This window comes from Parasteatoda tepidariorum, chromosome 4 (assembly GCF_043381705.1).
Source record: "Parasteatoda tepidariorum isolate YZ-2023 chromosome 4, CAS_Ptep_4.0, whole genome shotgun sequence".
Lineage (NCBI taxonomy): Eukaryota > Metazoa > Arthropoda > Arachnida > Araneae > Theridiidae > Parasteatoda > Parasteatoda tepidariorum.
This window is the reverse complement of record NC_092207.1, coordinates 101,926,805-101,952,590: the sequence shown is the minus strand read 5'-3', so window position 1 is coordinate 101,952,590 and position 25,786 is coordinate 101,926,805. Positions and strand designations below refer to the sequence as shown.

At 29.5% G+C, this 25,786-nt stretch overlaps 1 protein-coding gene across 1 annotated transcript; it reads right to left on the bottom strand.

The window, feature by feature from the left end:
- Positions 1-1,708: 1,708 nt before the first annotated feature.
- LOC107442992 (glutamate oxaloacetate transaminase 2) lies at positions 1,709-24,755 on the bottom strand. The gene is made up of 12 exons (XM_016056714.3): positions 24,347-24,755; positions 22,058-22,214; positions 20,178-20,306; positions 15,389-15,448; positions 13,214-13,287; positions 11,509-11,596; positions 10,790-10,858; positions 10,679-10,714; positions 7,233-7,383; positions 4,013-4,178; positions 2,092-2,242; positions 1,709-2,021 (listed from the first exon to the last, which is right to left on the bottom strand). Exons 1-12 carry the CDS (start codon positions 24,430-24,432, stop codon positions 1,899-1,901), a joined length of 1,290 nt encoding a protein of 429 aa, XP_015912200.1. The 5' UTR covers positions 24,433-24,755; the 3' UTR covers positions 1,709-1,898.
- Positions 24,756-25,786: the final 1,031 nt, after the last annotated feature.

Below are 25,786 nucleotides of genomic sequence, written 5' to 3'. Positions count from 1 at the left end.
TTTGACTGGTCTAGCTTGACCCACTCTGTGAGTTCATTTTTTTAAAAAATTTAGCTGGATGAAAAAACTGTCAGAATCAATTTTTTATTATAAAGGATTTTATTTTATGTAAAATGCAGGAGTAAAAATATTTTTATTACACTTTTATTTCTCTTTCTACAACGTTTAAAATAAAAAGTCAAACTAGATCATTTTAGAATGGTGATAAATGATTTAATTTTCTTGACTCCTAAAATCTGTCTGTTATTAAATTAAGTGCATATTTTGTTATTGCATTAAACATTTAACTTAGCAAAAAAGCCAGTTTTTTTTTTGGTATTGTGTGTTGATGAGTCTTGCTGTATTTTATTGATACAAAAAGTTTCTAAACTGCGCATAGAGAATCATTTATTTGAAGGGCGGGAAATGTTTTTTTTGTTAAGCTACTTTAAAATACCGCCTCTCCAAAAAGAAAAAACATAGCAAGTACTTTAATGGAACAAATTATTTACAACAAAACAATTCATGATCATGGATGCCAGTCTATAAGAATTTCATGACTGAACTTATATTTTGACTATTTAACGCAGTCTAGAGTTATTTACCAGACTCTTCAGAAATTTATAACTGACACGAAAATGTACCTTTCCCTGATAATGGCCCATATATTAAATCAATAATTTTTTTTACGAACAAAAAAGCTAACTTTGTATATCTATTTTTCACTAGTCACCGAGTAGAAGCAATTTACTTTTCATTTTACCATTATCTTTTATCCTGGCTAAGTAAATTTTTTTGTTTTAAAAAATATTAATTGCAATTTAACTTTCGCTAGCATTACAAAAGCTCGGGAGAAAGTGATCAGAAATTATATTCAACAATAGTACAAATTTTGTATTCACAAACAAAATATTGAAGTTCAATCAATTCTATTCTTTCATTGCAGAGTGACATTATTACCTGATTCTTTAGCAATAACTATAAAAAATTATTTATTTTTAACAAAAATATTTCTCGCATTTTTAAGGAAATAAAAGAAAATTTAATTTAAAAAACAATCGGGTGAGAGATATTGATGGAATTTAGCAAACTGATTTCAGTCCCCAGGACTGAACAGTGGCACCCATGTTCATTCAGGGTTCCCACGGGTCAGGGAATTTTATTTTAACTCCAAAAGTCAGGGAAAGTTGCAATTTTCTTACAAAAACCTGGAAAATTCCTTCATTATACCTGGAAAAAAATTGTTAGTAACAATACTCAGTTATTGAGATTAGAGTTAAATAATTCTAACATGTATTACAGTTATTTGTTGAAAAAAATTTACATTTTAGACCTACTGAAATGCTTCCTTCCTCATATAATGATATTTATTTTACACAAAAAATCTAATACTTGGCACAGCAAATAAAAGAATCCAAATTTTCTAGTGAAAAATTTCGTAGTATAGATAAAATATGGTATGGATTTTCATTGAAATTTACCTGGAAAAGTCAGGGAATGTTTTTCTGAAATTGAGTGGGAACCCTGGTTCATGATCTATCAAGTAGTAAGTTCACCAGTTTTGAAATATATCAAAAATAGACTAGTACTAAATGCTATTTTTTCCCAAACAATGTTTCTTGTAAAATTTTTAGAACACTATTTTACACTTTCTGTAAATGCAATGAGATGGGGCATATAATAATTGTCTGCGTAAACAAAGGAATATTAAAAAATAAGTGACAATGAATTATGAAAATTCATAAATTTTTATTTACAAATGATTTAGAAGGTTGTGATTGTAATTTTGTCTATGATTGCACAATTGTATGTGACATAGTTATAGAAGCTACATTCTAAAAGTCTTGCTAAGGAAGCAAAAAATAATTTTCTCACTCCATTATTCACAGGGTTTCTAGACTTTGTTTTACAGGGCATTTCTATTTAGTAACTTGGTGCATAGCATGGGCTAAGTAATCAACATTTCCAGAACAGACACCAGCAACAGATATGCGTCCATCTTTAGTTAAATAAATACTATATTCCTTAGTAAGCTTTTCAACCTGAAACCAAAAACATTATTATTATTTACCCAATTCATAAGAAACCATTTGAAAAAAGAAAGAGTCATACCTGGTCCTGAGTCATTCCAGTATAGCAGAACATTCCTATTTGATCTGTAATATGTTGCCAATTTCTAGTGGACCCTTCCTTCTTTAAACCTTCACGCAATCGTGTTCTCATTCCTATGATACGATCAGCCATTCCTTTTACTTCTCCTAACCTAAAGGAAATTCATGGTCTTTCTAAATTTGTATTTTTCCTTTACATAAAAAAAAGTCGTTGCAAACAAATAATTCTGAGAAAGTTGTTAATTTTAAAATGCTTGTTTTTAACATTTTTAAAATATTAAATATAAAAAAAGAACATGTTTTGAGCAGTAGTACTTTGTATCTGCCAAATCCCAAAAATTAAAGTGGAAATGTGCAAGTCAAGAAAACATTTTTATCATTCGTACAAAAACAAATGATTTAAAGCCTAATTTGTTTGTTTTTTCAACTTTTAGCAATGTAAGATAAGTTTCTTGGTATTATTAAACAATTTATTAGTAGATTTCAAGTCCATAATAACATCTATTAGGATCCAAATGCATCAGCCAAGCACTTTACCGGTTTTTCGAGCCTATCCAGGGGTCTGTCTAGGTTTTTCGGAGAGGTACCTATTTTGTGAATATTTGGACATAATTTGTGAAAAAGTAAAAATTATATTAAAAAAATCAACACAAAAATATGGATTTATCGTTTCTTAAGGGATACAAAAATAAAATTTTAAGAAAAAGTATTTTGTGAAACTACCGTTTTTCCTTAAGTGGAATTTGTGAAGGTACCGCTAAACGGTAGTAAATTTGGCCTGGACAGACCCCCACTATCATTTAACAGCCATGGTAGGAATGACATGTAATTTTGACCCTGGTCAAAAGACATGGTACCCCTTGCTCCTAACTTCCATACCAAAAACAGCGAGAAAACTTTCAGAGACAAGAGATTTAACATGCACTTTGATGCATACAAATGTCAGCTGTCAGGATTGAACTCCTGACCTCCAGCACACTTTAGATTTTATGTTTAATAATGCTACAGCTGGAAACAAATATTCCTAGGTATTTAAATTTTTTCACAGGTTCAAAAAGATATAATCATTGATCTTTAGAAGCAGACTCTGTTTACACAGTTAAAAGATAATATTTGATTTAATAAATGGAGCATAAATAAAATGCAATTTTAGAGTACGTAGCCAAATTATTCAACAAAAAATAAGCACTCAAAAAATATTTTTAAGCAATTTAAAAAAATATCATAATTAGGCAGGGTTGGAAAGTTTTTGACAATTGGAGGTTTTATCTTTTTTTAACAGTCATGTCAAAAAAAAAACTTTTGGCATTGTTTTTGACAATTGTCAAAAAGTATGAAATTTTGAATCATGTAAAACAAATGGCGTTTTCATACGCTACAGACTGACAATACGCCGAAATAGATTGGGGTCGGATTAATTGTGAAAACGTTGAATAGAACAATGTGAACTGTGTCTTTTTGCATAATTCGTAGCAAAAATTAACACTGTAAAGGAAAAATCTCATTTTAAAAAACGGAAAATTAAGCACTTTTTAAAAACGCTACGCATTTTGAATTTAAAAAATATGTACATTTTATGATTTAAAATTTTAATAGTACTAAGTATGTATATGTATTAAATTTGTCTCAGAAAAATTACGCTAATTATACAGTTTTACCTTAATCAAGTTGGGGTTAGGTTTTTTTTTAATTCATTAGTTGCCCTATCTTAAATTTTGTAATGGAAAGTATTAAATGTATCTTTTTGATTTCATTAAACAAATTTATGGGATCTAAAAAAAAAAAGAAAAGAAATCAAATTCCTTTTTACTACTTCTTATGATAGTGTGATCCATTTCATGTAACTGAAAATTTTAGTTAGCAGAATACATTAAAATTAAGGGGGAAAGAAAGTGAAGTTAAGAATGATTTATGTGACTTACCAATGTTTGTTTAATTCTGGATCAGTTAACACTAAGCCAGCTATTCTTGCACCATGAACGGGTGGATTTGAATAAGTAGGCCTGATAAGAATTTTTAATTGTGACATCACTCTTTGAGCTTCTTCTTTGGAATCGCAAACCATGGTGAATGCACCAACTCTTTCACCTGCAATGCAAATAGTTGTACAACTATCACTGTAACCCTTGTAATGCTAACAACAGCAGAGTTTAAAGAAGGCATTTAAAAAGGAAAGAATTCTTTAGAAAGGTCTCTAAATGCCTAAATTTGTACATTACTGAATATAACAGCCGCACAAAGTGTAATGCATAACCTTACTGATGAACTATAATGAAACAGGTAAAAGAGTTTTTAAAACTATTGCTTAAAGTGGATTGTGTTTTTGATGCTACATCAATACAAATTTCTGCAACTTAATTTTTTAGTATTGTCATAATTTACAAAACATGTATTGCTATCTCCAACAATCAGTTTATTGTTGACTCAGTTTTCAGGGAAATACGATATAAATTGCAATTTTCGATAAGTTGCACACAACCAAGATAATTATAAATAACCTATGTTCTACTTTAAATAAGGCTTTGTAGTAGGCAAAAGAAAAAAAAGCCAGGACAACATTTTTTGAACAGTATGCATATTTCAGACTACTTTTAAAAAAGGTATGCAGCCAACTAAGAACAATTATAATTTGAACTACGTGTCATAAAAGAAAATTTTAATGCAATAGAAGAAAAAAAATTTTTTAATTTCAGTAATTACTTTGTTTAGAACAGAAAGTTTTAACAGTTTCCAATATAATTTTTTCAATACTGAACAACTCATAATAGTTTCAAATCAATGCATGGAAAATTTTTGTGGTATTGTTGTAATAAAAAAATAACCACAATGTCAATTACAGTAGACGCCGCTTAATGTAATCACATCGGGACAGACGTGATTTGATAACACAATAACCGATTGATTACAATACAGTAAATGAAAAAAAATGTAAGATAAAAAAAATATTTTTTTACATACGTATTAAAATAAATATTAGGAGTTGTTGCTGTAAAACTCTATAGTATTTAATAGAAAATAATGTACACTAAAGAAAAAGAATTAGTTAGTATACTTACATATTTAATGATGAACTGCAGAAAACAATACAAAAGGTTAATTATTAAATAAAAAAGAAATCGTCGATTGTTTAGCATTCTTTCGAAGCAAGGTATTTACGAATCGCTCATAATCATAATGTTTATGAAAGTGTTCCGCATCGGCTTTGTTTTGCACACCTAGACGTAAGATTCGAAGTGCCTCCCTTATCTGAGCAGGCGTCGGAATTTTGTCCTCGATAGCACTTTCGGGTTCATCATCGGCATCGGAATCTTGTGAAGAAGCTTGATCTTTGACACATACGGCTTCGCAAATGTCCTCATCAGTTAACGAAGTAGAAGTCTCAACCTTCTCGTCGATCTCCATCCATGCTTCAAAATCCTCAGCATTCATATCGGGCGGGGGATTGAAAACGTCTTCCATTTCTTTCATCGCAGCAGCATTGTTGTCCTCTGGTTGACAAAATCCGCCATGACTAAAAAAATTTCGAATTGTTTTTTCCGAGACATTATTCCATGACATTGTTAACAAATGTATGGCATCCAAAACATTTGTTTTTTTGGCTAGTGTTCGCATTAAGATCTTCAGCATCTTGGTCTTCCATATTTTCTAAGATCCTTGAACGCATTTCCTTTCTGTAATATGCCTTCAAGGTGCCCTGGTCACACGGTTGAATTAAAGAAGTGGTGTTTGGTGGTAAGAACACGATATTTATCTTCTTTAATGAAACAGTTACATCATGCGCAGTGCAGTTGTCTATGAGCAGTATGTTCCGTTTTAGTCGCTTGTCCCATTTCAACAGCCATTTGTTAAACATGGTGGTAGTCATCCAAGCCGTTTTGTTGGCAAAAGAATCGACGGGCAGATTTTTCACACCTTTGAAACAGCGGGGCTTATTACTTTTTTCAATCACTAAAAGTTTTTCTTTAGTGCCGGTCATACTAGCGCAACATAGCACAGTTAAGCGTTCCTTGGAGGTTTTACACCTTTGCGTACGTACCCTTGCGTAGGTGTGTTCAGGCAACGCACGAAAATATAGGCCAGTTTCATCAGCGTTATATACATCCTCAAGTGAATATGTGGCAATAAGTTTAGGCCATTCTTCTTTAATCCACTGATCTGTGGCTACATTATCAGCATCTTTTTGTTCACCGTGTGTCCTTCGGAAGAGTATGTTCTGCCTCTTTTTCCAGCGGTGGAACCATCCTTCTGTGGCTGCGAAGTTTCCTTTACCCAATTTTGCAGCTAAATCTTCAGCTTTTTGGCGCAAAATTGGACCATTAACACGAGCGTCCCTTTCACGAATGTTTGTAAACCCGAGTTTTAATGCAGATTCAACCTCTTTGTCTTTTCCATCTCGATTTCTTTTACAATTCAGATTTTCTTTCAAAGTGCACTTTTTTTCGATATCTTCACGATTTTTTAAAATTTTTCACAAAAGCGGCTGCGAAACTTTTAATTGAACAGCAGTATTCCTTTGGCTCATTTTCGGCAATTTATCGTAACGATTTAAACTTTCACAGTACTCTCCGCTTCCTTTCCATTATAAAAAACAAATCAGGTTACGAACCGTATGAACTATGGTAAAGTGAAAATTTATGCTGATCTTCTTCTGCATGCGTCTTTTAAACACTTAGATGTGGCAGTTCCACTATCCCCCCTCCCAATTTTATTGTTTGACCAATAGCAACCTGCCAAGATCAAGTGGCATACCCGAAATAATGTTCTCTTTTGAAGGTCACCCCTTAAACCCTTCCCATAGTAACACATCATCTGTCACATTGTTTAGTTCTTCAAAAAAGGGGTATATATGAGGTAGAAAACAAAACCCCAACTAAACTTAAAATTAAGTTTTACTAAAATTAATTATTAATTGAGCCCCTAATTGAAAAGTTCAAATTTCCAACACTTAACCTCAATCTGTAGAACAAGAGTATTTTGCACATCCATTTTTTTTCCCAACTCGCCTGAACAGCATGGCAGATAGTGTTTATATCATGATTTATACGAAGAATTACTTTAAGTGCAAAATCTTAAGATGTTTTTTTTGTTATTTACTTTTTACAAACTTACAATATCATTTATTATTTGGTTTTAATAACTTACCATATAGACCCATATTCTTTGCAAATGACTGAGCTAAGGCAATACGGTGTCCATCTTCAATAAACATTCTAACAGCTTGAGCATCACGGTCACAGTTACCAGATGCAAATCCTTGATAAGCCATGTCAAAGAAAACCATAAGATTGCGACTCTAGGAAAAAGGAACATAAAAAAATATTAATATGAGCAATTTAGTCAATATCAGCAACTTTTTTAGTACTGATAGTATTTAATTATATTTTTATTATTTAGTATTAATTAGTATTTTATTTTTTAAATACCAAAAATATTTCCAAGATAGACACTTAAAAATTTAATGGACATAGAAAAATTCATATTAAAAATTTTATTTAATATCTGCATTATTAGATAGCATATAAAGAACTACAATTCCCATGTTATAGTTTTTGATTCTAAATATTCTCATATAAAATTTAATGGAGTTGTGTGAATGGAAGATTAAAATTATGATTAAAATTATGATGACCATAAAATGTAATCTATATTATGACCAAAAAATGTAATCTATATTAACAATTCGCATTATTGATAATGAATTCATCGCTACTTACACATCTCTTTAAATCTCACAATTATTTTTGTCATTCTCAATATTGCTAAGAGATGGCACACCTAGGCCCCAATTTCTTCACAATTTTTCGCTGTGAGATTTTCCTCCTTGATTTGAAATTAAAATCATTTTGTATTTTCTGCAATTCTGCTTTCCTTAGTGTTATCGTTGCATGTTAAAATAGTTATGATAGTTTTGTGATAAATGTAATTTTTACGCTCAGATGCCCCTACTGATTGTAAAGCTGTTTTAACAATAAGGTTGGAAAATTATTTCCCAAAATATTTTTTATATAATTTCAGATCTTAAAGCAATAGGGTTAATAAATAAATATGTTATCACAATGTATTCTTTTAAGATAAACTGGTGCATTGCAGGGAGAACTGGAGATCAGTGGATGGGACATCACATATTTCCCCACCAATAGGTCAAATAAAAAACTGCTTGCTGAGAATATTATATTTCATTCTCTAATTTAAGATAGAACATACATTGATTTTCAGCAATAAAAAAATGCTTTTTTTTGGGTCTGAAATTTGAAGCAGGGTAGCCACTGAAAAAAACGAACAAAATATTTGTTTTTAGTAGTCTAAAACATGAAAATAGTTGCCATAAACTATAAAATAGTAGCCAAAATAAGAACAAAAATTCAGCAAAAATAAGACTAAAATTTTATTAAATGACTTAATTGTCATATACTATGATCCATTAAGTCAAGTTGGTGGCAAATATGATAATTTTTAAAAATTGGATTTTTTAAAATCATGCAGAATTTCGTAGCAATAACCGTTGAAAAGGTGATCGAGAAGCGAAATAGACTTACAATAGAATCTGTTCATATTGAACGCATTAAAGAGATGACTTAAATTTGAAATCTAAAATTTTTTATTTCTTAATTATTTTTTTAATTTTTTAAAATTTTATTATTTTTATTTTACATTTTTTAAGAAAAGAAATTCAGTTTGTTCAGAAGATTCCGCGGGTCACAGATTTTCAACCCAATTTATTCTAAAAAACAATGCTAGGAGTACAGAAAAGTCTCCTAATAGTCTCCTTTTCCTGAAAATAGTTGCTTTTTTAACCTTTTCAGGTAAAATAAGTTGCCATAGTCGCCTCATGCTGAAAATAGTTGCATTTTAGTCGCCTGTGGCAACCCTGTTGAAGGGGAAAAAACGGACAGAGAAGCGGTTAAAACAATTTATGAATCAGAGTGAAAAATAACCATAGCAGCAAAATAACTTAACTCGTTGGGCCAAAATTTATCAATCTTGGCTCAACAAGGTTTTAAAGGGCCATAACTTTGCCAATATTGGACCGATATAGAAATGATCAATTCAACCAATATTTTATAGCCACTATTCAGCCAAAGTTTACCCAATACAGAATTGTCCAATTGATCCGATATTTTACAGCACTTATTTCACAAATATCGGCCCTATACAGATTTGTTAAGTTCACCCGATATATTATAGCCATCGTTCAGTCTATGTTGGTTCGATGTAGAAGTGTCCGACTCAACCGATGTTTTATAGCCGTTATTTAACAAGTATAAACCCTACTTAAAATGGTGCGATTTACCCTATATTTCATAACCGTTACTCAATATGGGCCATATATAGAATTGTTTGATGCACCCAATATTTTAATTAATTTCATCCAATTCAGACCCTATTTAAAATTGGCCGATTAACCCGATACTTTTTAGCCATTAAACAAAACCTAAAAGGTCAAATAATCAACGTTTTTCTCTATAATCATACTTAGTTGTTTTCAAATCTCATGGGCCATCAATATAACTCTAATGCTACTTTTACAATAAAAACAAAACATGCCGTACTCTTGGTAACTCTATTCTCTACTATCAGAACTTGTCATTTTGACCAAGATAAATGTTTTATTTAATAACCATCGTTAAACCAAAGATTGTATAAGTGTAAAGATGGGAAACTCGCGAAAGTCGTAACAAAATTTGGCACAATGCCAGCGATTCGTGTACGACGGAGAAGTTTGTCTCCAGGGGCACAATGCAGCGCATGCGCAATATCATCCTTAGTTTTGGAAGGAGAGTTTGGAGAGAGAAGCACATGAGAAATCAATCAATGGCGGACGTTAATTTGACAATTATCCCTAACAAGTAAGTGCGCTTTGTATAACCTATCTTCTGTTGATTTTTTTCTCCTTGTTTTCAATTTTGATNACGACTTCTTGGATATGGACCCAGTGCCCTACCTACCAGGCTATCCTGACCCTTGGATACAGTGTTGGAAGCAATTTGCTTTTGTAGAGGACTTTTTGATGGAACTAACCCGCATTTGCCCACATTGTAGCATTTTCAATATTAGTCCTCAATAGAAATGAATCTTGTTCCAATATTGAAAGTCATTCTAGGACGAATATTGAAAAATCTAGACATCCCAATATTGGCGCATGTTCTTATGGGAGCCATAATTAGCCAATTTTGAACCAAACTGAGGCCAATATAAAATTGTTGCAAAGGAAGTAACCAACCTTCTTTCAAAGTTAAATTGGATTACATAAACAACTTAAATGTTTCAGCAGATTTCAATGAAACATAAATATGGACAGTTTCACTTTTAATCTAAGCAGCATGCATTTCATTCTTATAACTTGTTATACGTATTATTTAGCAGTTACATTTTATAATTACTTACATTTAATGATTATATTAAGTATTAACTAATTACGAGAATTAATTTATTTCACTTATAGGTATGTCATTAAATAATAACCATAAAAGAAGTGAAATAAATTACTTGAATATAGCAGAAGGAAAAAAAATATTTTTTCATGAAGGATAACATTTGCAGTATATATTTTCTAAAAACTATTATTCAGATAACAAAATAAAACTTACCTTAATTACTTTAGACATTTCTTTCCATTGCTCTGGCTGAAAGAAGAAGAAAAAATAATTAATAAATTTCCCCAAAGAATCTGTAATGGAGAATGAAAAGCATTAGGATACCTTAGGATCCACACCAGTTGGATTGTGTGCACAGGCATGAAGGAGTATAACTGAATTTTCAGGAATTTTCTGTAAAATAGATTAAATCAAGTTTTTAATTATCTTTAAAATTTTTATAAAGTGTGTTTCAGGATTCATCAAAGAACAATTATAAAGAATGATACCCTCAGTAACACAATATATCAGGCATGAAAACATGAGAATATTAGTTAAGAAAAAAGACCAGAAAAATTTTAAGAGAAATTTAAAGTTACCAGCATCATTTTATGAATACAAAATTATCATTTCTAGATGTTATCTGGTTATATGATATACCAATACATTAATACACCTAAGGATTAAACTTTAGAGTGCTGTTAATTCCAAGAATTTTAATAAATATCATACAAAAGACTATCTTTAATACCTACAAACCTCTAAAAAAATCTTTTTCATTCATAACAAATTTTTCAGATATTATAAATTTTTATTTTGAATGAGTCTTGCGTAATGAGAAATTTTGTTGAAAGTTTTAAAACAGGTTTTGCAAAATTTTGTTACTAGTTTCCATGTAACATATAAGTAAATAATTTAACTGAAATTTTCAAGTTGCAGTTTTCACATATTTATAAAAATAGAAAACTATGTTAAAAAAACAACTTAGTACCAAATAACACAAATTTTGTTTCATCAGGATAATCATGAGTTCTAAAATGTTAATAGAATAAAGTCATATTTACCGCTATGTCTTGAAGAGCTCCATTAAAATCAAAGCCGCATGTTTTAGGATCATAATATCGATATTGTTTAACAGCTAAACCACATCTCCTATAAAGTAAATTTTTGGATTAATTTGGCTCTTGATAGAGATCATTTAGGAGCAATTGTTGACTTCATGTTTTTAAAATTTATTTTTATCGGAAATTATCAATCTTTACGTCAATACCTCATCTTTATGATTTTTATACAGAGCAGACAAATTGTGGTCCGAACGCTTATATTCCCCATTTAGTACACAAATTTTCACCTTACTCACAAAAAAAAATTTTTTTTAATGAGTCTATTACTTAAAAAACTTTTATTTAACTACAATGCCAGGAGTGATTGTGAGCCCAACTCATAAATCCTGAAAATTTATGGAGTAAAATCATTAATGACGCATTTCAAAAAATTAATGTCCTTATAATTTTAAATCATTGATATTTTCACAACACAAAATTCTAAATAAATTATATGCAGCATAACTTAAATTAATAATTATGTATAAGTTGACTTTTATCTCTAATCACATTTATTATTCTACCAGAAAAAATATTTACAAATGAATGATGCCAAGTATAAATTCTAGTTCTAATATTTTTAAATAAAATATAAAAGAATTTTTACACATAAATGTGATTGATGATTTCTTGAAACTTCTGAACCTTAGGTTTCCGGAAATTTCCGGAGCACAATCATCTCTGCAATGCAGAACAATACATTCAAAAGAAGAACTTTAAGTGTGTTTAAACTCTAGGAGAATTTGAAAAATAAATTGAGCCTAAATCTTTCACTAACTTCCTCAATCATAAATAAATAATATTTTAAAAGTCTTCCGTTAGTTCCAGCTTCTTTCTAATAAGAGAAATACCTTTAAGGAGTTTCAAGGTCCAGTCACTGTAAATGATATAAAGGGAAAGAAAACTTAAAAACATCAGAATTTTTCCATTGATAGAGCTACTTATCAGATGAGATATCACTGTTAAGATGCTATATTTATTGGGACTCAAAATTAACAATGGTCTGTTAGTCTGGAACCACTAAAATTTCACTAGAACCACCAATCATCTATTAGACCAGCAACTAATATAAGGGAAAGATATGTTCTTTCAATTTTAGATTCTTTATTTTGGCCTGTGGTTTTATCACAAAACAGCATAATTCACTATAATTATGAACTTTACATATTCTCTCATTTTTCATTTAAACTCACTTTAATAACTTTTTCAAAAAAATAAAATCTAATCAAACCAAGCAAATGGACTAGTGATAATGTGTAGGACTATTGATAAATTAAAAATATCTTTCAGTTTCTAGTCCTTCGGAGTAAATTCCTCTAAGGAATTCCTCTAAGGAAATGCTCGGAGGAAAATGACTAAATTCCTTTAATTTCCATTACTTCTTATACACAAGCATCCTGTACTTTCAATTTTTTTTCCCCTTGTTGAGAATGGAAAGATAATAGAACAATCACTTCAACTTTTAAATATTCCAAGTAAATTATAAAAAGAATTTAATTTTGATACATCTTTATAATAAAAACACACAAAGAGAAACCTTTTGAATTGATACTAAATTTTCAATTTACACAGTAATAACACGAAAAATAATTGAAAGAAAGAACATATAAGAAGTGGGGGGAAAAATGTATTTCAAACAATTTGGCAAGTAACAAAATGACTTTACCTAAAAAGAGGTATATGGTTCCCCCAAGTAGGAGTTGGCATATAGATTTCTTTGTTACCTTTCAAAAATTCTCCCTGGAAGAAAATATTATACTATCAGTAACCAGCTACAAAGTTGTTACAGACTTCATTAATAATATATCAAACAGAATATAGAGACTATAAAAACCATTAAAATTGGAAAGTAATTTATCAAATAAAATTTTGAATTTCCAAAAGAATATTTGCACTCACCAACAACTAAGATAATGCATATAATGACAAATTGCACAACACAAATAATGCAATAATAAATTGTTGCCGAGTTCTAAGTTGTGGGTTGTGAAAAATTCTGTATTAAAAATATCAAGTTGTAATTTTGAAACAAAGCAATTACTATTAAATTCAACAACAAAAAAAAATTTCTAAAAAAAAAGTATTACCCACAATTAAATGAAACTAAAATATTAAATTTAAGAAACAATATCTAAAAAAATACCAAATTTTGAGAGATTTAATAATAAAAAAGTTTTTGTAAATATTTAATGCATATTAAATGATTATGTGACCAAAATTAGATTTCAATAGTTTACATCAGATATTTAGTTTCTCATTGGTTTTAATTTATTACATGATTTTTCAAAAGAATTTTTTATAAGTACTTTTAGTAGAATTGTATATTTTTAAAAATTTGTTCTGGAAAAATTAAACATTTAAGATTTTGTAAAAATTCGTAGAGTAATACTTCATAGCGAAGCTGTGGTGTTTCAAAAAGGAAAATTTTGCAGCAGTTGGAAAAATCTGACTATCATTGGTTAAAAGTTTTTGACCTTATGAAAATTGTTTACAATTAGTATGTAAAAAAATATTACTCAAATGAATGTTGCAACGTTCATATTATAACTCAACAACAATTTTAATCTATCACATTTGAACAGTTTTAAGTCTGTCTGATAGAAGTATTAAAAAAATACATAAATTTCAAAACCAAATTTATTTAGCCAATTGGAAATGTTATTAAAAAAAGTTATGCAAATTAATTCTATACATCATTTGCAATAGTTTCCCAGTCTCAGAATATTTTTAAAAGTATCGTTTTCTAATAAAGTTGTTTTTTAATTTATGAGATATTGATATTTTGCTCTTCTCTAATTATCCCTTAGCGCAATTTCAATATTTCAAACACATTTTGCAAAGTCTATTTCTGCAATTTTAATGTTATAAAATGAAATGTCATATGAAATAACCATGCATATAGAAATTGAAATTAATATTTACTTAGTAATACGGAGGCTAATCCAAGATTTTCATCTTAATACCCATTTTTGTGAAAAATTTGAACAATATTTTCCTTCTGTGAAAAATTTCAGCTTATAATTTTCAGTGAATAAATCTTCAAAAGTTTGAAAAATAAATAAAATTAAAAAAACATTAATTTTAAAAGAACTATATTCTTTAACAATAAAAACTATACGATATTTGGTTGAAACTCTTTATGACAAATACTTATTAAACATGACACTTACTATTTGCATTTAAGACATACATCAACAATTAATTCAAATTTTTATTCGTAATAACATCTATTTTCAACTAAAAAATTTAATAATATACCAATTATTTCTCAGGCCATAATAGAAAATGGATTAAAAAAATTTCTAAATGGTTATCATGCAGAATTGTTAAATGTTGTGATAATTTCATCTACTTTTCAGGACCATTAAATGAAAATTTAATCCTCTATTTTAAACATACCTAATTCATTATGAAAAACAGACTTTTGACGGAATACATATGAGTACTATTATTCAAACTATATACAGATGTGGGCACGCTTAAGGTTAATATTTTTGTTAAATTTGGGAATTCATCATAGAATAAGCTCTTTTTTTCCATGATATGTGATTTTTAAATTGAATTGCGATGGGATGTGAAATATCGTGAATACAAATCGCAATGTGTGACTTTTTAAACAATGAATATGAATTGTGCTATGGGATTTTAAAATTGTGAGAAGAAAAATAACAATGTATGAATTTTAAATCCTGTGAATATGAATTGCGGTGTGCAAATTTTAAATCCCAATACAAAAGTTAAAAAAATTTACAAAAAAAATAATAAACAGAAAAGACAGACATTCCAGAAAAGAATAAACATACAAAACAATATTCAATTAGAATAAATGATATTTACTTACAATAAATACTGCCCCCACATATAATGACCCAGTACCTGAAATTCCTTGTACAGTAGCATTCTAAAATTAAACACAAAGGAGACAATTATAACTAAGGATAAAAAAGCAAATTTTACACATTATATAATCTGTTAGATAAAATGATCTCTGAAGCTATATTTTACAACCAGGAAGTGTAGTTTTTGAGAACTGAAACTTTCATGTCATGTGACTCTCATCGCATGCATCTTTTCAAGGTCTGAATATTAATTGAATACTAATGTTATATTTAATGTTTTATTACTCATCGTTTTTCAAATTTCACTTTCTCTTTGTGTATCGTCAACTGAGGGAGAAGCTTTTTCCTTCCTCACTGCTTGTAAAAATGTTTTGTCAAAATGCATCATTAAATTTCTATATTGCTTAAAAAGATGATTCTTCAATGATGCTAGCTTAACTCATCCACAAATTAATCAATTTCGAAGAATTTATTTTCAGCCATTCATCGTACTCATCGCCTTTACAAGGTAAGATTTACTACTACCTTTTTCCTATCATAATCAATAGATTAAAAAACACCAAGCAATAATTAAGTAACCTAATGTCTTAAATAATATATTTATTAATAAGAAGGCACATAAAATTCTAATTAGATTCTTGCTAACCCTTAAAGCACAGTAACCTATTCATTAGCTACACATTAATATGTGACTAAAAACCACCAGCCCACACAAACTCCCTGTTTTGCAGTGCAACAAACTCATTACCTTGCAATTAAATATTAACTACTTCAAAGTATAGTTTTCAATCCACAGCATTAGTACTTTAAGTATGAATCATTCTGAATCTAAGACAGTTTTAACATTCACATCCATCTGCAAAAACTCATTTTTTATGTTGGCCTTTACTGCTTTTGGTAGCATTGTTGCAAGTTTGTCAGGGAAAAAAGACATGAAATTCGAGGGAAATTTTGAAAATTATGCAAATTCTAAACACACAAAAAATTACTATATAAATTACGTAAAAGACAAAAATTGCGCAAATAATAAAACAAAAGTGCACACAATACTCAACAAAAGTATTTCTTTTAATTTCAGGTAACATTAATATTTTTGTTCAAATGAACAGAATTTTGGTACAAAGTATTGTACATTGTCAGATTATTCTGATTTATGCTTCGTTATTCATCACTTAATACATTTTTATACTTCGTAAATGATCTTTCTGTGTCCACGCTGCTTGTAGGCACCGATAAACATCGAATTACCACTCTGGCCAATTTTGGATAGCGTTTGGTCTTTGATTTCCAAAACTGGAACAATTTAACATCAACGTGCGATTCCTTGACCGTTGCTTTGCAAGAATTAAATTCACTTATCAATTCTTTGTTTTCCTAAATTATCTGGATATTCTCAAAAACTGAAGAATTGTCCTTTTCATTAAATTTTTATTAAACTTAATATCGATATTGATTGGGATTAAAAACTCAGCATGCTTTAAAAAAGCTTGAGGCTGGCTGGCGAAATCTCTGTTTATCACTGCTGTTTTGAAAAAAATAATTTTGAATTTTTTCTTGACACAGTCTTAGAGCATTTTTGGATTTTAAGAGCTCATAGAGTTTTAGTTTGCTTTCCAATACATTTCAAAAATCAGACATTCGGTTAAAAACAACATGTGAACTAATTCTTTGTTTTTCGAATAAGGTCAATTAATTCAAAATTGATGTTGCATATTTTTCAATTTCTTTCAAATCTGTATTCAAATCTAAATCATGACATTCTTCACAAATTGTGCTCATAACTGGGCTGCTACTATTTTCTTTCTCCATATCAAAAAAGTCAGCATACATATCCAAATAATTTACACAGAATAAACTAGCTTCAAACCAGCTATTCCATCAAGTTTGCACAGAAAGCCATGGCAAAACAGCTTTTTTGCCCAATTTCCATCAAAAAAGCGACCGTGCGTGAAGGACACGCAGTGTATGCGCGCTGGATATGAACTGTAAAGCAATTTGCATTTTTAAATTCAGTTTGCTATATTTCTCCCAAGAGATTTAAAAGACGAGCATTGCAAGTAACATGAACAGAACTTTAAAAAAAAATAGCTTTTAAGCTTTTTCTCCAGGCTTTGTTTATATAAATGCGTTGACAGTTACAAAAGATGTAATAGCATTAAAGCGAAATTTCCAACTTTGGCAACACTGAATAATTGCTTCACTAACAGATTTAAAATTCACACTTTCAAGCGCAATACTTTTAAGAAAAAATGAAGGCAAAGAAAGGTTCGAATCGTTGTTTTGTAATTCTACTGGTGGAACAGCTAATACATCTCTTCAGGGTCTGTTGTTTCATATGTGACAATGCTAACACCAGCGGCAGAAGTTAGAACATCTACAACTAAAATTTTGTGATATTCGTGCATCTTTGGTAGATAGTAGCTTCGCAGGTGACTGGAGCTTGGTATGACACCTATGTGTTTGAGTAAATTTTCAAAATAACTTTTCAATACCATATTAACAAGTTTATGCTACGGAATGTTTGTTGCTGCAAAAACACCAACCAACTTAGAAATCTCCACGGCGCAATGTTGCTAATGAAAAGTTTTTTTTTCAAACAAGGAAGTAATACTTGCTCAGATTACTCTCGGTTCACCTATCTTCCTGTTCTAGAGTCTTCCTCGAGTGAATCCTACTTTTCAAGTGAGTGTTTATCGCAGCTATTTTTCTAGAGAAAGCAACAGGAACATTGCGTGTGCTACAAAATAAAAGGTTTTTTCTAAGTTCAAAAGTTCCTTTATTGAACTGCTGATAGCACCCAAAAGCAGCTGCTTTACTCATATATTTAACTAATCAGCAGGGTTTCAAAAAAAATCTGACTTACTTTAAAAATATAAACTAAACTTATCCTAGAAAGCGTTCTTTCTAACTTTCTTGCTGTCACACAAATGAATGAGAAAAGCAGGAAATATTCGTTTTGTGACAAAGTCACATGTTTCTAAACACACAGGCCTAATTTACAAAATATCAATGTGCTTGGAAAACTCAAACATTCTAAAATCAAACTACTAGTTACAAAAGCCTTCAACTTCTCATCAAAGAAACTGACCCCTATTTAAAAAATCACATGAAAAATTGTCTAGATATGTACTAAGGCAGTAGAAATTCCATTGTCCAGCGCAATAGCCTGTGTAACAATTTTTATGTCAAAGATTTGATTTATAACATTTTCCTTCTTTTATGATTCCAATTTCTTTAGTATTCTAACTGACTTCAGGAAGGTAATCCTAATCAGTCTATTGCCCTCCCCAAATGTAGAAAGACCACCTTATGTGACAAGATTGGGATTATCTCTTATATCTTGTCATTTCTTGTCTATTTTCTTGTCATTTTGCTATTGATTCACTCCCTTAAATGTCTAATTAATTTTACATGTTCAATCTGAGGCTTCAGGAAAGTAAAAAATTCTGTTAAATAAAAATAATAAATTAAAAAATGAAAAAAATTCATAGTTTGCATAAATTAAAACCAATAGAGAAATGTGCGGATTTTAGAAAGGAAAAAAAAAGTGGGCAATTTTGCAAAAATCATTGCGGAAACTTGCGCCGCGACAGACCTGCAGCCCTACTCACAAGTGAACTCTTTAAAGTCCAAATCAGAGGTTTTGATATTGTTCAGAGACTTGAAACTGAGTTACTTCTTAAATAACTAGTAAAAATCTGAGGAATAAAAGTCATGCGAAAATTGGCTGCTGTGTAGCTCTTAAAATGTTTTATGGATAAAGAGGGAATTATCAGGCAGTTTGTTCCCTCAGTAGAAATTCAGCAATGGCATCTCTATATGAAAACTTTGATATTGCTCTAAATTCCATTGCTTTATGTTTTAAGTGCAAATGGGAAAGGTAGAAATTGTGCACAAACTTCTTACTTTAAAGCTGTTTAAAATAATTTACAGACAAAATGCAAAACAGAAAGATTAAAGTTGTGAAAAGAATGGCTTTTTTGAAGTTACACATTCACATACGCTAATTCAACACGTTGCTTGTGCTTTCTTTGAAAAAATTGCTCAAAATCCGTAGAATTAGTATTTTAAGTCTCAATTGCAAATTGTTACGTGGTTTTGCATTATTTGTGCACGTCTATTTGTGTCTTTCTTAAACTTTTCAGGAGGAAGTACAGAACTATAAAACTTGCTTTAAAAAATATTTATTACAACTAAGAATATACACTTCAGCCATAAAATACTAAACAAATAAATGAAGAAAGCCCACTAAACTATTTACTTATTCAGCTTATTACTTAAAATAATTATTCAGCTTGCAGTGATAGATTCTAATCATGTCCAAGTTTTTTTCTTGGGAGTAACAGGCAGTGTGTGACTAATAGTGTATTAAAAAAGGAGTGAAGCTTTCTTTGCTTTTCTTAAAAAAGACATTTTCATATACAATTTTTATAGTAACAATTTAAAGGAAATCATACGAAAATCTTGAATTATCCAAAATACGGCTTGAATTATTCACAATGTTTTTCACATAGACTTCCAGAGAGCAAACAAAATAATTTGAAATAATTAAAATGTACCAGGTTTAACTCTAAAGCAAATGATTTGTTTAATGAAAACTATGTATTATTATTTTAAACATTCACAAATATAACTAAGCAAAGATACATGGATAATCCATACACTTCTAAAATTAAAAAGGTGAAAGGTCTGTAAAAATTGTATCTAAGAAACCATGATTTAGCAAAAACCATTACTGCAAGTAAGGTAACACCAAAAGCACATAAATAATATAACAAAACATTTCTTTACCAGGTTTTCTTTGATCACAACACTACTTTCACCAAAAGCTAGCTTCGCAGACGCATTACAGAAATCTGCAATACCAGCAATACCTGCATACTCTTTGTCTAAGTTCTGTGACAAAAGCTTTTGCTCTGCCTGAAAATCAAAAATATTGATATTTTAGGAAAAAAACAACCTTTTCATCAAACAACTAGAAACAGCTATAATAGATCATAACTTGCCTACTTATGTAAGTCTAAAAAATTAACTATAATAAGAATTTAACATAATTTTTTTTTAATGTAAATTTCAAAAAAAAAAAAAAAAAACATTAGGCCAGTTTTTATGTCACTAAAAAAAATATTAGGCCAGTTCTCATGTCAATAAAATAAACTCAGTTAAGAAATAATTAGGAGAAAGCTGGAGATTATTTTATTTTAAAAGCTTTAGTTTAGGCCAAAAATGATATCTGGAGTTCCTGAGATGAGCTCGATTTTTAAAGAAATCGTGAGAATCAAGCATCTTGAATTTTCAAAGAAAAAGGAGAAACTTCAACATTATTATCTGTACAAGTGAAGTATTGTTTTCAATGCATTTTTTCAAGATAAATCAAATAAGAAAAGAATCAAGTTGATACAGCCAATAGTTAAGAAATAACAAATTAGGTTTTAGAAGGTATAATGCAGTAAAAGTACATTTTTTCCCTTAGTCCCATTTACACTTCTAACATTTCTATAAAGACAAATAAGGCATTATTTATATGTGTTTTTATACAAAATCAAATAAAACCAAGGCAATAGAACTAATAGTTTATAAATCATATTCATATGCGTTTTGTGCATGCCTGATATTATTATCTAAGCCATGTCTTGCTTAATACATATTTCATCATGTTGAATCAAACAAACCAAATTTCAGTTGATAGCACTGATAGTTTTGAAGTTATAAGGGCTTAATGTGTAAATATGTCTATGTCAAAATTTATACTCTTGAAATACAAAACCTTGACAACTTAAAAACTATCACCTATATCTACTTAAATTTGACTCTGTTAAAAAAAAATTAAAAAAATAGTAAAATATAATGCCTTACCTGAAAAGATAGTAATGTAAAACAAGTAAAAAAGGGATACAGGTAAAAAGACAAAAATTTTACTTTTTATCCAATCTTAAAACTTCTAAACTATTAGCCTAATCAACTTGGTTTTGTTTCTACGTAATTTAGTATAAAATACATTGAAAACAATGCCTCACTTTCCTCAAAAGCAGTTTTTTAAAGATTCGCCTCCTTTGTCTCAGTAAATTTAATTAAAAAATTTTCAAGATAACTGTAAAAAAATGACATGAATGTAAATTGACAATTACATTACCTTGTATCAAGGACATATAAAAATTAGTACAAATTAGCCTGATTTAAAATTCTTGAGTTGTAATATCTTTTTGAAATACTACTATGATTTTATAAACTGACAAAAAAAAACTTGTCGTATGAATTTTTGATTGCTTCAAACAGTTTTTTTTTTTCTTTTATAACTTTAAGCCCTTAACTTCAACATCTCTGTTGATTTAAATACGATGTACTTCAAATCCAGAATTTAGTGAAATCCAGATGTAACGAACCCCTGAGTAGTCTAAATTTACAAGGTTGTGCTGCTCTTGTAAAAATTATTAATTGATAAGCAAGAAAAAACTTATAAAATGTTTGTACAACAAATAAACAAATTTCAAAACATAAAAATTAATCTATACTTGATGCAGAAAATTATATCTAAATTATGTTAACATTTTTCAAACATTTCTTCATCTCAGTAGAACACAAAATTAGCATCTCTTATCTAAATATTAAATTAAACTAGAATTTTGCCTGATTCTTGAAATATAATTTATACAAATTCAAGTTATACTCACAGCTTTAACACATTTTAAAACATATGGTTTTCCACTATCATCACGATAAGCTCCAACACCTAAATTAACTTTTTTGGGATTAGTATCTTTTTTGTATGCTTCAGTTATACCCAAAATTGCATCAGGTGGTCCCATTTCAACATGTGACCAAAAAGAGCTAAAAAAAAATAAAATTCATAAACAAAATTCTATAAATATAAAACTAAAATTAAATATCAAAAAAGAAAAAAAAATTAACACAAAGACATTTATTAGCAATATCTAATAAATAACTACAGTAGGGAACCGATTATCCGGAACGATCGGGACCATCCCTATTCCGGATAACTGATTTTTCCGGTTTCCTGAATCACTACAAAAAGCCGTTTTCTTATTGTTAAACCCAACTAAAAAAAATAATAAATGTTTGGAAATAATCTTAAAAAAGAAAAAATTATGAAGTAATACACTAATAATTATTTCCAAAATGATGGTAAGGTAAACATCTTTCAAAAAAGAAAGAAAAATCCTAAAATCTGAAGAGGAAAATAAAAATTATTTTAAAAAAATTTGCGGGAAAATTTATCGAATTTCGTTCCGGTTTTTTGGTTTTCCGATTTCCAGATAACGGGTTCTGTACTGTACATATTTTGCACAAATTACTTTCAATTATTTTCAAAAATATTAGGACCTTCAAATTAACTCTCATTAATAAGAAAATCTACTTACAACGTAGTGCAACAGAAATCCTTAGTAGATTTAAATAGAATATAATTCTGGTAAAAATAACCACTTTGAAGAAAAATTTACTGAAAGATAAGAAGTTCTCTATTTTTTTCAAATATACACTAATAGATTTGTAACATGGTAACAGCAAGTACACAGAAACTTATGGGAGCACTTAACTTCATCATCTTTCAGTTCTCTATTATAATAAATTCTTTTAAAGCTTATTTTACATTTAGCATAACACCTTTTACATTACCTCCTTCCCTTACTTGTTTTTCATTGGAACAGGCATCCTTGGTCTATTATGTTTTAATGTTTTCCTCACTAAACTTAGCATATTTAGGACCCAAAAAAATACACCCACATTATCATAATTTTGTTTAGCTAAGACTTAAATATGTTTTTTTTTAATACATTATTGTTGATTTGACAGTTTTTATTTGAAGCAGCATTGAATACCATTTCCTTTCGTATTTAATGTGAAATTTTACACAGCTTTGCATTGTTTCTGTTTCTTGCTTGCTATTTAAGTTTCACAATGCACATTCAAAAATGTACCTACAAATCACAATATTGCTATAGGGTAGAAAAAAAGCTTAGAGTTATCGTCAACATAGTTATGGTAACCTATATGAAAAATTTCGTTATTATCTTCAATTCTTTATCACATATTAAAACAAAAATTCCATATTTAACCTAAGCAGTCATTAAAAAATTGCAAGTTGGTGCGAAAACAAAACTCTTAAAAAAACACATGCAAAAGAGTTAGTCATTAAATACAAAGATATTTAGGGTATATTTCCTTATCGTGATCTGTCGCGCAAACTACAATAACCAAGGTGCCAAATAGATTTTAAACTTGCAAATTTTTTTAAAAAAATTATGTAGATGTTTGCAAGGGGTGGCTACGAGTTATACCTTTCGAGTTCGTCCTTTTCTGTGATGTTTTTTTTTGTTTTTGTTTTTTGCAGGCCACGGCCCGGAAGTTATGAAGACTTGGCGATTATTCTGCTGCAGATCAAGATACGAAAATCTCCCGATATTTAAACCAAATCCATCAATGAGGGACAAATGATTGATATACCTACCTAGCTCAGCTAAAAATACTATTACAGCTTCGATACTTAAAATTCATTTACTTTAATACGTTATTTCAACCGAAACTTCGTATTTACTCTTAACAGCAATTTATATACAATATAATAATAATTCTATCAAAATCCATTTTTATTTAGTTTAAATTTATTTCCCTATATAATAAACTTATTTCTTTGAAAAAATGCCATGATATCTTTTGCTGTTAATCAAATAGTGATTTTGATTTAAATCTTGCATTCTTTATAATCATTAATTGAATAAAATTAAAAATTTAATTAACTAATTTCATTTTTAAAGACTTTTTTTACATACAGTAAAAAAATTTAAAAAATATAAATTTTAAGCAACTTTTACTGAACAACAAATCAAATATCTCAATTCAAATACCAATTAATAAAGTAAATAAACAAATATATTTTAATATGTAACACATTGTTATAACATTCATGTAATTTTAATAAATTTATGATAACCAAACAGTACCTTTGTCTGCTGAAGAGATTAGCTGCAAGTGGTGCATATTTAATTAAATTCGAGCCCAAAATAGGAGCTTTAACACATATAGCCATGACTTTGTTATTTGTTAATTAACTTTAAACTTTTAAAATCTACACCTCCGGTTGCAAGAAGGTCACCACAGGGCTGAAAGAACGGCAAGTCATTTGCGTAAGCAAGTACTCGCTTATAGCTCTGTATTTTCTACATGGCCAACCGCTCAGATTTTAAATTTCACAGGTGCGCATGCAATGAAATCGTGAAGTCTGTATGTAGCCTTGCAAATATGTATAAATTTGATCACGTCTCTTATATATTTTAAAATCAATCTCTCATAACTGAATAATGATCTTTTCACAACAGCTCTCATTGTCAACATGATCATTTCTAAAATGGTAGGTAGTCACTTTATTTACGTCGCACTAGGCTCATAGGCGACAATCTGGGAAACATCCCTGAGGATGATCTGAAGACTTGCCATAACAATTTTGATCCTCTACAGAGGGGATGGCTCCCCTGCTTTGGTAGTCCGACAACCTGCGCGTGAAGTCGAGCACTTCACGGAAGAACAGTTTAGCGAGGTCCGATACCGCCCCACCCGCGATATGGCGTGTAGGTGGGCAACCACCAGGCAACGTGTGATTATTTTATAATATGACGTGTCGAAGTTAACTATTATTGGTGATCGAAATAGGTGGCATAAAGCGGAACTCTCTACCTATCCCAAGTAGCACCCAATATTAGATAACATCAGAAAATCTGCAAAATCTAACGTTATCTTGCACAACTTCTAATATTAGAAAGATAAAAGAGGTCGCTGTTTGCTCAGCCTTATATAATATTAGATTCTATGCAAACTAAATTTTATCTAGCGTTCGCCATAATGCTATTTTGCATTAGTTTTGATACTATCTAATATTAGATTTTGTATTTTCTCATATTATTTTGCTTTGCTTTTTATTTTTTTGGAGTAAGCAAGAGGAAGATATGGATAGTAGTAGACTAATTCGGCGATATAATTTTACTTAATTTTCTGTATTGTTGTGAAGCAATAAAACATAGAACAATAGTTTTATGTCATTCCATGCATTATTTACTTAGCAATACTGAAATACTAAATAAAATTATATTAGTGAATTCTGCTACCTTCCATTTTTCTCCTCCTTACTCCAAAGTATATCCTATGTACAGCTGATTTTTTTGACTATTTCAAACTTAATTAGAAAATAATATTTTATTGCAACTCTTATTGATATTTTTTTCTTTTATTCATACAATGGGTTTTCTGACAAATTTTATATCATTAATAATCTTCAAGTCTTTAATTTTAAAATGTACTCTTAATTTTTTTAAAAAAAAACTGGGCTTATTTTATCAAAATCTCAATTTAATTTGTTAGTTCGTAATACCGTAAAACGGGGCGAGTCT

What these genes read in the sequence shown, in the direction of transcription:
- LOC107442992 (XM_016056714.3), bottom strand. Translation starts at nt 24,432, where the DNA reads ATGGCTATATGTGTTAAAGCTCCTATTTTGGGCTCGAATTTAATTAAA. An exon ending in TTTTAAAATGTGTTAAAGCT is followed by an intron (nt 20,307 to 22,057) that starts GTGAGTATAACT and finishes TTTGATTTTCAG; the next exon opens with GCAGAGCAAAAGCTTTTGTC. An exon ending in ATGTGGGGGCAGTATTTATT is followed by an intron (nt 13,288 to 15,388) that starts GTAAGTAAATAT and finishes ATTTTCTTCCAG; the next exon opens with GGAGAATTTTTGAAAGGTAA.